General features: G+C 38.4%; 1 protein-coding gene across 4 annotated transcripts in view; it reads left to right on the top strand.

Annotated features, from left to right (window-relative positions):
* carm1l (coactivator-associated arginine methyltransferase 1, like) overlaps positions 1-14,342 on the top strand; it is a 46,290-nt gene that overhangs the window by 18,778 nt on the left and 13,170 nt on the right. For all 4 annotated transcript variants that reach the window (XR_007895971.1, XR_007895970.1, XM_051686492.1 and 1 more), the window contains 3 exons: positions 1,557-1,734; positions 3,725-3,815; positions 14,175-14,256. Coding sequence is in view for 2 of the 4 variants with exons in the window: in XM_051686492.1 (XP_051542452.1) it covers positions 1,557-1,734; positions 3,725-3,815; positions 14,175-14,256 (351 nt within the window). In the remaining 2 variants the exon portion in view is untranslated. The remainder of the gene's footprint in view (positions 1-1,556; positions 1,735-3,724; positions 3,816-14,174; positions 14,257-14,342) is intronic.

The following is a 14,342-nucleotide window of genomic DNA, read 5'->3' as shown; positions in this document are numbered from 1 at the left end:
GCTGATGGGGAAGATTTTCAGTGAATAATGACTTAAATTTGGTCCTGTCCCTCACACAAAGCCATCGTATGACTTTAAAAGACACAAGTCATACTTTTATGATACTTTACGGTGTATTGTTTGTATTTTTTTCTTTTATGGAGCTTAACTGCCTTGTCCGCATTCATTTTTATTATATGGATAAGAGCAGCATGAAAATTCTTCAAAACATCACCTAAATAATAGTAAACGGGTTTGGAATGACATGAGGGTGAGTATATGATTACAGAATTGTCTTTTTGGTGTGAATTAACCCATTAAGTATAATATTTGAAAAAAAAACAAACATTTATGACAGTTAAAACAAATCACAATTTGCCATTAGTAAATCTGTTAAAAAGAGCTATCATTGGGGAGCCTGGGTAGCTCAGCAAGTAAAGACGCTGACTACCACACCTGGAGTCGCAAGTTTGAATCCAGGGCGTGCTGTGTGACTTCAGTCAGGCTTCCTAAGCAACCAATTGGCCTGGTTGCTAGGGTGGGTAGAGTCACATTGGGTTAACCTCCTCATGGTCGTAATGTGGTTCTTGCTCTCAGTGGGGCACGTGGTGAGTTGTGCGTGGATGCCGCAGAGAATAGCATGAAGCCTCCACACGCGCTAGGTCTCCGCGGTAACGCGCTCAACAAGCCACATGATAAGATGCGCGGACTGACGGTCTCAGACACGGAGGCAACTGAGATTTGTCCTCCGCCACCCAGATTGAGGCGAGTCACTACGCCACCACGAGGACTTAGAGTGCACTGGGAAATGGGCATTCCAAATTGGGGAGAAAAGGGGAGAAAATAAAAAAAAAAAAAAAAAAAAAGAGCTATCAGTGCATAATGAGTTCATATGTTTTTCTTGGCAAACTGTTGCATGGTCTAGCAGGATAAATCACTTCTCACTATATGTGTTGTCACACTCATTTGGCCCTTAAGCTCCGGGCTATGGGTTTTGTGGAAAAATACCCAGGTTTTCAGGAACATTTTCACAGGGTAAGACTTCAAGAGGTCTTTCAAAAGATTGTTTCCAGCATGACTGGAATGCATGACATTCTGGCTGCTAAATGACTTGAAGACAGATTTGGCCAGGAAACTTGTGTAGAGGGCAAGGACACATATTTCCATGCATAACAAATGCCTGCCTAAAAGTATTAATAGCTTGATTTTTCCTATTGTTGTTTCAAAGATTACTTTTTAGACTTCTATCACATGTGATACTGTTTTTACTGCTACGCTTGATTTATACAACCAGTGTGCCAAGCAAAACAACTAACGTAGAGACTACAAATTAACTATTGTGTTATTTTTGAAAGGTTATTATTATCAGACCCTTGTGTCCCTGCAATCACCAAAATTTTTTGGGTCTTGTGGCGATACTTTTAAAACACTGTAACCATAATTTTAGTTTGTTTTTACAAAGTGAGGGATGGGTTGAAATTAATTCTGTGGTAATGGACAGCATGTCACAGAATTCTTCATGCATACAAGGGTTTGATGATTAGGAGTTATTATCAGTGTCATTCTTATCTCTTTAGATTCTTGTGAAAAGCAATAACATGTCGGATAGAATCACAGTTCTGTCAGGGAAGATTGAGGAGGTTTCCTGTCCAGAGAAAGTGGATGTGATCATCTCAGAGCCCATGGGCTACATGCTTCTCAACGACAGGATGTTAGAGAGCTATCTACACGCCAAACACTGGTTAAAACCCACAGGTCTGTTCTGTTGATTTAGACAAAGATACTGTGTGGGAATGTGTTTACTTCAAACTTTGCTGAACTATAGGGGCATTTTTTGTAATAAAGTTAATATGAAAAAGATCTAGATGGTTAACCTTGTTCTGCGAAAAGTCTCGCAAGACTCACTTGCGACAGTGAATCAGTTCGCTGATTAGGCTTACTCCCAAAAATCAGTTTATTTAAAAAATCAGACAAAGAAAGAAACCCGTTTTTACATAACATATGAAATAATTGCGTTATTCCATGCTTTTGACGTCAAACCACGAAGGGGCATGCAACGTGAAATCTGTGTAATGGGCAAAAATCTACCCGTGTCAATCAGTTTATTCTCACGCAGTTTATGACCTTACACCGATAAAGGAACGCTGTTTAATGTGTTTTATGACCACACATGTTGCCGGCTTATTAAGCATAAATGGTTTAAGAACAGGCATGTAAACGTCCTCACGTTTACATGCATGTTCCTAAACCGATTATGCTTAAGAAACCAACAACATGTAAGGTCATGTAAATGCCATAAATCTTTATTGAGGTAAGTACATAAATAGTTTTTGCAAAAAACAATCGCACACATAGATTTTTGTTGGTAACAAAAGTCATTCATAAGACTCCAGTGGTTTAATCCCTATCTCGAGAAGCGATATGATAGTCGTGGGTGAGAAACAGATCAAAATTTAAGTCCCTTTTTCCTATAAACCTTCACTTTCACTTTTGTTTTTGGTAATTCGCATTCTTCGTGCATACAGTATCGCCATCTACTGCACAGGGAGAAGCATTTATAGTAAAAAAATGACTTGATCAGTTTCTCACCCACACCTATCGTAACGCTTCTGAAGACATGGATTAAACCACTGGAGTCTTATGGATTACATTTTTGCTGCCTTTTTGTGCTTTTTGGAGCTTCAAAATGTTGGTACCCATTCACTTGCATTGTAAGGACCAACAGAGCTGAGATATTCTTCTAAATATTTTTGTGAAGAAAGAAAATCATACACATCTGGGATGGATCGAGGGTGAGTACATGAAGAGAGAATTTCATTTTTTGAGTGAACTATCCCTGTAAGTTGTCTGATTTTTTGAAAAAGCTGATTTTTGGTAGTTATCAGTGTATTCGTGTGAATTGAAACATTCTCATTGATTTTCCCTTTGATTAAGACACTGATACACTGCTAAACACAAATGTTTATGTCCATTCTGCACGGATAAGTGTTTTATTTTATTAAAATTAAATATTGTTTTCCAAAAAGTCCATTAATACACTATGATTATTGTGTTTATTAGGAATTCTGCAGTAACTTCAAACCTAACCTTAATAGCAGCAAATGCAAATCTTGCAAGAGTTTTGAAGAACGAGGGTTACCATCTAGACATGAAGCCATCAAGCCATGAAACACATTTACTTGCATTATGTTTTTCTAGACAAGAAAAATTCAGGGAGGGATTTTTTTTCAATGGGAACTGAATTTGTGAAAACATTACATACCAGAATGGAGCCAGGTGGTTGGAGGAGAGGGGTTAAAAAAAGTTGGCTTGGTGATAAGGAAAATCGTTTTTGAGGCAGAGCAGAATTGTGGTTTTGTGTCTTTTGAGGTCATAAATAAACTAGTGTGCTCCTGAATGTTGACAAAATTCATTTTAAGCTGATTCTAATAAGGGAATACAGACCAAAAATATTGATGACTCGTACTGCACACACTCATTTTGTCCAATCAAGTGCTCTCTAGACAAGAATGTCCCTACTAATGCACCTACTAGCAACTAGTGACTAGCAACAGCAAGCAGCAAATGATGTTCATGGCTTAACAGAAGTGATGTAAACTAAAAGATATGTCCTGCCCCAGATTCCTTTTTTAATAGGAAAAACGTTAACACAGAAAATAAATTTGCACATGTCAAGCCATTTCATTAGAACTTTAAGAAAGTACACGAGTTCACGTTCATCATTTTTTTTTTTATTATTGGCCAGGAACGATGTTCCCTACCAGCAGTGACATCCATCTGGCTCCATTCAGTGATGAACAGCTTTACATGGAGCATCACGCCCGCTCCAGCTTCTGGTAATAATGCTAAAGTTCATCTGCTGGCTTTACAATTCAAAGCAATGCTCCAACCAGCTATTTTCCTTTAGAGAAATAACATTTGTATATCTAGGACTGCAACATCTGCTTTTGAAGTGTTTTTTAAAGGATGTGCTCATTTTATTCCATTTTTCTTCACTGTGGAGAGAAATACAAGCGTCTTAACAGAGTGAACACAATCATGCCCCCATAAACCCTCTCAACAGGCCCTGACATCACTATGAATGTTTACAGCTCCATTCATGATGGTTTATTTTACATTAGCCCACAGGGGATTGTGGTTTGCTGGCATGGAAAGACAGTAATCGTCCCACCACCCACAGCTCGCGCTGTACGTGCACCATGCCGTGACCAAACCAAAGACAAGCAGCTTCCCTCTGCTGTAAAATGCTTCAGTTCAATCCAAACCTGACTCATGGCACATAGTTCTCTTCTCTCTGTCTGTGCGATTAAAGGAATAGTTTACCCAAAAATGACCTTCATATCATTTCAATCCTGTATGCTATTATTTTGGAAGTAATTTTGAAGAATCTTTAAGCACATCTTTTCCATACAACGACACTTCATAATTACCACGTCTGTCAGGCTCCAGAAAGCACAAAAAAAACACCTTGTGAAAACCACCTTCGACTCGTGCACTATATTCCAAGTCTTCTGAAGGCATACAATAGCTTTGTGTGAGAAACTGAACAAATTTAGGTTGTTTTTTAAGTTATCCTTTAACCTTGACTGATTGTGAGTAGTTTCTTGCTTGTGGTACCTTGTGTGTGAACATACTTCAAAATAATACATGACATCATCAACTCATCAATCTCACTGTACAATAGATTTTATTACATACACAGATACTGTTACTATGTGTCAAGTTTGATATCCAACATATTCTAACAACATGTTAGAACAGAAATTTGGCTCATTCTTTTGAAGTGAGAAATTTAGCTTTTTTTTCTTTTTCTTTTTTTTTGAGGGAACAACTTTATTTTTCCGATTAACATTTTTTTTTATTGATTCAACCTTTAAATATAAATAGAGGAACACACAAATACAGAATCAATATACAACAACCCCCCCCCCCCGACCCCCAACAACACCCCAGTGGTCACACAACCATAGACACACAACAATAATCGATAAATAAATTAATAAATTAAAAAAAGAAAATAAATAAAACAATCACACACATAAAACACCTACACCTCTCTCTCCACTGTTCCTCCCCGAGAGCCCTCCAAAAAAGACAGACATCTGCCCCACTTCTTTACAAACATGTCCAGACTCCCCAGTCTTCTGGATACCCCCTCCTCAAGAGCTGTCACTCTGGCCATCTCTGAACACCACTCCTGAAACGGGGGCGCTCCAGCTGACTTCCAACTCCTCAAAGTAATCTGTCTGGCGATCATAACACTAGTAAGAGCAAGGGAGTCATTATATTGATTAATAAACATCTACAATTCAATTGTCTCAAACAGTTAAAGATATATTAGGAAGAGTCATTATTGTTTTAGCTTTAATTCAGGGGCAAAGGTTGATTTTGGCTAATATTTATGCACCTAACACTGATGATCAGGGCTTTTTATAGATCTTGAAGGGATGATGCAAACAGCTGGCACCTCTCATGATATAATATTGGGAGGAGACTTTAATCTTTTGATGGACTCAGTGCTTGATCTTAGTGAAGCAAAAGTGTGTAAACCCCCTAGAGCAACATTGACGCTTCACAAAATGTGTAAAAATCTTGGTCTTACAGATATTTGGAGACTTTTGAACCCATCTGGTAGAAACTATAAATTTATTCATCAGTCTATAAGATTTATTCTAGAATAGATTTTTTTTTTTATATCCAAATCCCTCATTTCATCTGTTGTGGACTGTTCAATTGGAAATATCTTAGTCTCAGATCATGCCCTTGTGAGTTTAGAGGTGGTGCCACATACGGAGAAAAAGAAATATAGTTGGCGCCTTAATGTGTCCCTTTTGCAAAATCCTGAATTCCAACAAATGTTAAAGACTGAAATCAGTGTTTATATGGAGACCAGTTGGTCCTCAGTATCCACTGTGGGCGTGGCTTGGGAGGCACTTAAGGCGGTTCTTAGGGGCCGGATCATACAGTATGCCTCATTCATCAAAAAATCCAAAGCACAAGAACTCGTGGAGTTGGAAGGAAATATTAACAATGCTGAAGCAGAGCTAAAGCGCCGTTTGTCATCCGATGGCCTCAGAGAATTGACTCGATTGAAATACAGCTATAATACTATTTTGTCGCGGAAAGTGGAGTTTTGGCTATTCAGGGCAAGGCAGTCATACTTGGAGTCGGGGGACAAAGCAGGAAAACTTTTGGCTAGATTTATAAAGCAGAGAGAGTCTTTTTCTACCATTCCCTCAGTGAAATCTGCTGGTGGTGAAATATTTACCTCAGCCATTGATATTAATAATGCTTTTAAAGAATTCTACTTTGATCTCTATAGTTCCATGTCTTCGTCTGCTGATGAAGATATTAGAAACTTTGTGGAACCATTAGATCTCCCTAAACTGACGACTGAGCAAAACAATTCTCTTGATTCTGAGATAACCTTGGAGGAGCTTGGCGAGGTTATTAAGGCCTTACCTACAGGCAAGGCTCCGGGGCCTGACAGCTTTGCTGAGTTTATCAAATCTTATGCTACAGAACTGGCTCCAGTTTTGCTAGAAGTTTATACTGAATCATTAAAGAATGGAAAGCTTCCGCCAACCATGACACAAGCCCGGATCAGTCTGATTCTTAAAAAGGACAAAGATCCAAGCGAATGTAAAAGTTACCATCCAATTTCCCTGATCCAGTTAGATGTAAAAATGTTGTCAAAAATTCTGGCTAACCGATTAAGTTATGACATCTCTTATACATATAGATCAGGTGGGATTTATTTGGGGCCGCAGCTCTTCTGATAACATTAGGCGTCTCATCAATATCATGTGGTCAGTAACGAATGAACAATCTCCGGCCGCTGCCATCTCACTTGACGCCGAAAAGGCATTTGATATGGTAGAATGGGATTATCTTTTTAAGGTTTTGGAAATATACGGGTTCGGGAGTACGTTTATTGGATGGATTAAGTTACTTTATAGACACCCAGTAGTGGCGGTACAAACAAATGGACTAATTTCAGATTATTTTACTCTGGATAGGGGCACCCGGCAGGGTTGCTCTCATTCCCCATTATTGTTCTGTCTTGCCCTGGAACCATTACCAACCGCGATAAGAAAGGAGGATGATTTTCCAGGGGTGGTGGCAGGAGGTATGGCGCATAAACTCTTGCTTTATGCAGATGATATTTTATTATTTGTCTCTGACCCCAGTAGATCTATGCCTTGCCTCCACAGAATTATTAATTCCTTTTCTAAGTTTTCAGGATATAGAGTCAATTGGTCTAAATCCGAAGCTTTGGCTCTGATAGCGTACTGCACAGAAACGGCTTTCCAGCCGGGTGCTTTCCAGTGGCCCAAACAGGGCATTAAGTATTTGGGTATTTTATTTCCAGCAAATTTGTGTGATTTAGTTAGAGTTAATTTTGACCCCTTAATAAAACGGTTTTCGAGCGATGTGGGCAGGTGGGCTTCTTTACATTTATCTATGATTGGGAAGGTTAATGTTATTAAAATTAATTTTATTCCAAAATTCAATTACTTGCTGCAGTCTCTCCCTGTAGATGTCCCCCTCCCTTATTTCAAGCAATTTGATAGCATAGCAAAGTACATGGTAAGCATCCCAAATTACATTTCAATAAGTTACATAGGCCGATTGACAAAGGTGGGCTAGGCCTCTCAAGATTTTATTTTATTATTATGCATTCGGTCTCAGACATTTGGCACATTGGCCGCTTCCACCTGAGAGAGCCCCTCCCTGGTTCTGTATAGAACAGGACGTTCTTGCCCCTATTTCGCCACTGCAGAGCCTTTCTATCAAATTAATCGGAGAAGCTAAGTTATATCCCGTTATCTCGCACTTGAACTCGGTATGCACAAAAGTGTTCAGACTGTTTAATTCTGACATTTTTTTAAATGTTGCCTCAAGCATATGGCTGAACCCCAAACTATGCATCAACAAGTCCCCTTTTTGCTGGTCAGAGTGGATTGTGAGGGGGGTTACTACACTCGGTGACCTATATGAGAATGTGTGAGTGTTGAGATCCTTTCAAAATTTGATTCAACTTTTTGGGATTCCTAGATCTCAGTTCTATAAGTATTTACAGCTGCGCCACCTGCTCTGTACTGTTTTTGGGAGTGGTTTACACCCACCTAAAGCGGCAGATACTCTGGGAGTGGTGATTACTGCTTTTGGAAAAGGTCATGAGGCATCGGTGTATTACTCCCTACTAATTCAGAGTCTGGGAGATGGAACTTCAACTTCTCTTAAGAGATTATGGGAGAAAGATCTAAATTTGGTATTGGAGGAGGGAGAGTGGGCTGGGATTCTAAAAAATGTCAAATCTGCAGCCAGAGACGCAAGGGTTCACCTCATGCAATTTAATATTTTACATAGAGTTTATTGGACCCTCTCTCAATTGCATAGGCTTGGTCTTAAAGTCACACCCACCTGCTGGCAATGTCAATCAGAAGATGGAGACACAACCCATGTCATTTGGGGATGTGTTAAGATGCAAGAATTTTGGATGAGGATTCAGAGTTTTATGTGTGAGGTTTTGGCCTCTCAAATTTTATTTTGCCCCAGACTCTGTATCTTGGGAGATGGGACAGTCATTAATTTGGAGAATAAGCACATGAAAAACTGGGTCCTAACTTGAGCCAGCACTAAAGAAAACATGCCCACCCCATATCTTCCCAAATTTTTCAGCTTCCTGTGGGGAAAGATGCGTTTCTTGAAGAAACACTATATCATATTTCTTACGTTTAAGAAAGAAATAACCTTCCTTCTTTTTATGGGGTGCCCCAACCCATTTACATTCCATGTGGAGAGAGATAGTACACTCATATTAACATTTGACATTTTGATATGGTAGAAAAAATAAATTGTGTGTCAAAAACAAAATTATACAGACCACATTCCCCATTAATGCAACAATCAAACCCCAAACTTGCCACCGAACAAAACAAACAGAAAAAAGAAAAACGTGCGCATTAACCCCGCACAAGAAAGCGCCAACCGGCGACAATCCCTTTCAATTCAAAAGGTCCATGTACGCCCACGAGCCCCCACGACAACTTTGCCATCGGTTTGCTCAATTTTGCCTCACAAATTTGTGAAGCAAAATTGCATAACAGAAAATACTTTGTAAAATAACCCCCAGCCAAAAGGAAGAATGAACACAAAGAACATGTAGATAAATTCACAGAACTGTTTTAAAGGTGTGATCCTCCACAAAACAAATTTCAGCTGATATAAAACCGTTCAGTTTCACAGATAGATAAACGAATGTTCAGTGAGCCAGCTGTTATGAGTTCAGCGGATGACGTGATAATTCCAGTGTCCCGTAAACAGCACAAGCTCCAGCCGCTAGGTGGAGCCAACTCAAAAGAAACAAAACCGGCATCCCGGTTCCCCGGATGGTCGTGTCAATTCACTCGGAGGCCGCATAAAAGTATATACCATGACTTACTCAATCCGTCAACTTAATAAAAGACATCCTTTGTGTGAGCATGTAGATATTTTGCGGTCATCCATAGTGTCAACTCTCAAACTGGCCGGGAACTTCCATGCAAAATTAATCTTCCATCAATGCAAATGCTTCTTTAAGGAAAGTGTTATTCACAAAACAAGCTCCAGCCGCTCGGCGGAGCCAACGCAAAAATAAACCAAAATGATGCCCAGCTTCCTCAAAAGCCAGATTAAGTACAGCGAGTCGACCCACTCACCTGAGAAACAACCAACGGTTTATTCAGCCATTGATTCTATAAAAGACATTGCCTGATTGGGACAAGTAAATACTTTGCGACCGTCCTTCATTTCTATTCTCAGTTTGGCCGGAAACATCAGAGCAAAAGTGATCTTTCGCTGATGTAAGAGTTTCTTACATTCCTTGAACCGATCGCGTTTCTCTCTTGTAGAACTCGCAAAGTCCGGGAACAAGAAAATATTATAGATCTTCCAAGAAAGCTTTCCTTTGCTCGTCGCCTGGTGCAACACAAGATCTTTATCGGATGACCTCAGAAATCTGGCCAGAATCGATCGGGGCCTGTCTCCCTCAGCAGATCTGTGAGCTGGGACTCTGTGAGCTCGCTCGATTTCCAGCTTGTGGCCTGTTATGTCGAGCACACTCGGGAAGAGCTCGTCTAGGAATTTCACCATATCTCTGCCCTCTTCATGCTCAGGAATTCCAACAATTCTGACATTATTCCTGCGGCTTCTATTCTCAAGATCTTCAAGCTTTTCAAGAATATGTTCCAGATCAGCTTTGGTCGCAGGTGGATTAGCGGTTAATTCCCTCTCCGAAGACTCCAAATAATCGATTCGTTTCTCAGCATCCGACACTCTTGTAACTAACTCAGAGAATTTTAGAGATCAGAGATCCTCCAAGTCAGCAAGAACCTTCGTCATCATCACCGATATGTTGGACAACTGACGCTGGATCTCCTCTCCCACCGCGCCATCCAAATCGAGTCCCCGGTCTGTAGGTCTGTCGGGGCTTTCATCCTGAACACATAAGTGTCTTTTAATGTCTCCAGAGCCCGATGATTTTGACTTCTTTGTCATGTTTTACCTCAAAGAGCAAATGTGTAACTGGGTGTATCGAATTTCACCAGATTATAACATGAAAATAATGAAAAATTTAGCAAAGTGCGCAGAGCTCGTCATTCACACGTCTGCTTCTTGCATGGCGTCACGTGACCTCCGAGAAATTTAGCTTATTGATTTTGGCTTAAATGCTAAACAGCCTTTCTGTAGTAATGACATAAGTCTTACACCATGTCCTAACATGGCGCGACGCTATAAAGAAACAATCTGGGTTTTTTTTCTCTTAACCCATTATACTCTGGTGCATTTTTGGGCTGCAGCCCGCAATTTTTCACACTCAAATTTAAAAGCTCACCATTCACACATACTGTGGACTAATTGCAAAAAATTGGTCTCATTTTCAGAGAACCCCTCAAATAAAAATTAAAAAAGACTCCAATTATTCATAAATTATATTGTATGTGTTTATAATATTATAAATGTTTTTTTTGTTGTATTTTTTTTGTCCTAACTTTGTAAACATGTAATTCTGGTTTTGTTCACTCTACCTCACTTTGAAAAGTCTCATTTTATTCCACTAAATGGCAGCATTTTTTTTTTCTCTATCACATTCCACCACAATATACATATCTGAAATGTAGGTGGCGCTCTAACGCATTTTAGCCCTCACAGATGTACTTGTCCAAAGACATTCAGTCTAATTTTCAGTTCATGCACCACCCTCGTTGTTTTATCAAATATCTCAGCCTCTGAGTGGACTAGAAACTCAATCTAGGTGTCAGTAGAGAGATCCTCCTCTTTGTGAAGATATAACATTTTATTATCAGTAGTTGAAAACATATTTTTCTGATGATTTGTTTTGCATGCTTTTCCTTCTGGATGGCATATCTTGTTCTGGACATCTAAGATATCAAATTTGATTATTTGATTATACAGACAAGTAAAAATGGCTAATTTTTTACCTCCCTAAGGTAAATGTAGATATAAATGTATGGCTATTTGGGGCTTACAGCAGCGGTTATCAGAGCATAAAGAGACGTTTGTATTTAATGACTTACAGAAATAATATTTAACTTTGTGATTCTTTTGAAAATCTTTCGAACTGTGGTATAAGGGTAAATAAATAACTATACACTCACATTCCTGAGAATGAGAGATTTCATTTGATATATGACTTGTCCATTTAGGTGCTATGGAAAGGACCTTTATTTTCATATTAATATTTCTTCCACATTACCTCTATAGGGCCCTAATTTTTAAAGCGAATGTTTAAACGTAAACTTTTTTCGTGATACAGCGCCCCCCTTTGGACCCGCCAGTGGCAACAAAGCAATGAACGACAGGGCATTTTGTCAGTCGCTTGGTTGCTATTTCTGTGGTGTAGGGCTGGGTAACCCTGCCCACAACTGTACATAGACTTAAATACAGCCTAAACTCATCAAAATTACATGACCGTGGTGACATTTTTGCAACAAAGTGATATTACGTGGTTCATTACCCATATCGCTGCATTTCTGAGGTGAAATGTCAATTGTGTGGCAGTAAAAGTGAGTTAAATGTTCTCACAAACAGATGAGGTTAATGGTTATTGAGTTTTAAATAAACAAAACTTACTTCACAACACTTAACCTTAAACCTAATCGATAATGTGACATGAAAAATGCAATTTATGTAGCAACAATGTCATTTTGTGACACTTTCAGCTCACGTGTCGACTCGCGAGCTCTTCAGGACTTGTACCCCTTCCTTTAAATCGCAAGTGCAATGCTCTGCCAGTTGAGCTACCACGTAGTTGGTTATGTACAGTGTTGGGTAAGTTACTTAAAAATAGTAATCCATTACAAATGACTAATTATTTATCAAAAATGTTAATCTGATTACTTCGTTGAAAAAAGTAATTACATTACTAATTTCTTTACTTTTAAGTTACTTTCTAAAAAAATTTTTTGCTCAACAGTTTCAAAATAATGTCTATATTTCTTCCTTGTTCATTATTACACACAAATCATACACTCAGCACCTCACATTTCTCCTTCACAATGACTCATTACTCATTACGGGGCCATAATTCATGTATTCTACATAAATAATATATTAGAAATAATAATAACCCTATAATATACTTAAAAGTAATTAAATGTATTGAAAGTCAGTAACTGTAATCTGATTACAAGATTTTAAAATGTAATTCATTACACTACTTTTTGACTAAAAGTAATAAGATTACAGTAACTAATTACTTTGTAATTGGATTACACCCAACATTGGTAATGTAATGCGAACATGTGCGAAATATGTAGGTATTGACCAGTTTCAGTGACGTCACTTTTCCCCTCAGCCGCCATATTTGTGACCATCAGCAGGAGGATACAATGGTGGTGAAAAACACCCATAAAGCGATATCAAGAAAAACCTCAAAACAGAGACATATTAGTGTATAAGACTAATATGTTAACATTGTGGTCTGGTGGTGTGAATAAAATCTGTGATTCATAATCTTATGATGTGTTGTTTATTGACATACAGTAGTATATACATATTAAATATATACTATATATTTACATTATAGTCCTTTATTTATTACAGTGTGTTACAATACCTTTATACAGCATGGGTGTTATGAATAACATCGTACTATGTGCATTTCCAGTTTCATTGTATTCAATTCAATGGTGTTATAAATATAACTGACACGTGTACAGATAACTGACATGTCTAAATAAATGAGCAAAGTCCCACAATTGTTTTTGTCCGTGCTCTCTCACTTCATCATTGATTGACTTTGGTGAAATTAAGCACTGTCTCTTAAAAGATAAAACTTTATTGAAAGAAAAATTACATTTTGGCACTGGTAATTAAACAGCAGTATCACTTTTTCGAGATTTATAAATAGAAACCAAAATGTCATCGACTTTTGCCACATCCCACAGAGCAGCACAATTAAGTATATGGAATTTTGGTCACAAACATGGCAACGCGGTCGTTCAGTGACGTTACAAGAAACAGGTCAATAGTACCTGATTCTATGAGACCAGGTTGCTTATTTTTTATCAACATGAAACACCATTCACAACCCATTTTACGTCCATAATCTTGTAGCCATTCATTTGACATTCATACATACTGTAAGTGATTTTAGCCGTTCTAGAATTTCCACAAATTGGATTAGCCACGCCCCCTCTTTACGAAACCACGCACTCTAAAGATACCAAAAAAAAACAAAAAACAACAGCAGCAAAATAGCGCCCTCAACTGACAACTGTTATGAGTAGCATGCCTTAAAAATGGAATTAAGCCTCAATAATTCGCTGCAACTACTACACTACCAGAACGCAAAAAATGATTGACATGCAGAAAGCGTCAGAGACCGCGGCCCGCCGACACATTTTTGTTTGTTGTTTACAGAGTCTAGAGCTGTCACAGAGACCAGTAAGATATCTCACAACACTTATTTCATTAATATCTTTCATACAGTAGGACTTTTTTGCATACCTTTCCATGAAAAAAATTGCTTACAGCACCTTTAAATGTCTAAATAGTTTTTGGGGACACTGTATTCATTCACACTAATCTAAACCATTCAGAGAATTCTGACAAGGTCAAATTAAAAGAATAGAATTGCTGGAAAAAATGTGTTTAACCACAAATTTTTTATTTATTTTTTTACTCAGGAATCAGAGCTGTTTCTATGGTATGAACTTGAGTGGACTTCACTCTTCTGCTGTGGATGAGTTCTTCAAACAGCCGATAGTTGTGAGAACATGTGTTTCACACTTATTCCGATATTCAACATTCATGCATCTTTTTTTGTTCATAGGTTGCTTCATAATATTGTTGTC

This window comes from Myxocyprinus asiaticus, chromosome 43 (genome assembly GCF_019703515.2).
Source record: "Myxocyprinus asiaticus isolate MX2 ecotype Aquarium Trade chromosome 43, UBuf_Myxa_2, whole genome shotgun sequence".
NCBI lineage: Eukaryota > Metazoa > Chordata > Actinopteri > Cypriniformes > Catostomidae > Myxocyprinus > Myxocyprinus asiaticus.
The sequence above is the reverse complement of the archived record's forward strand: the minus strand, read 5'-3'. Positions and strand labels throughout refer to the sequence as shown.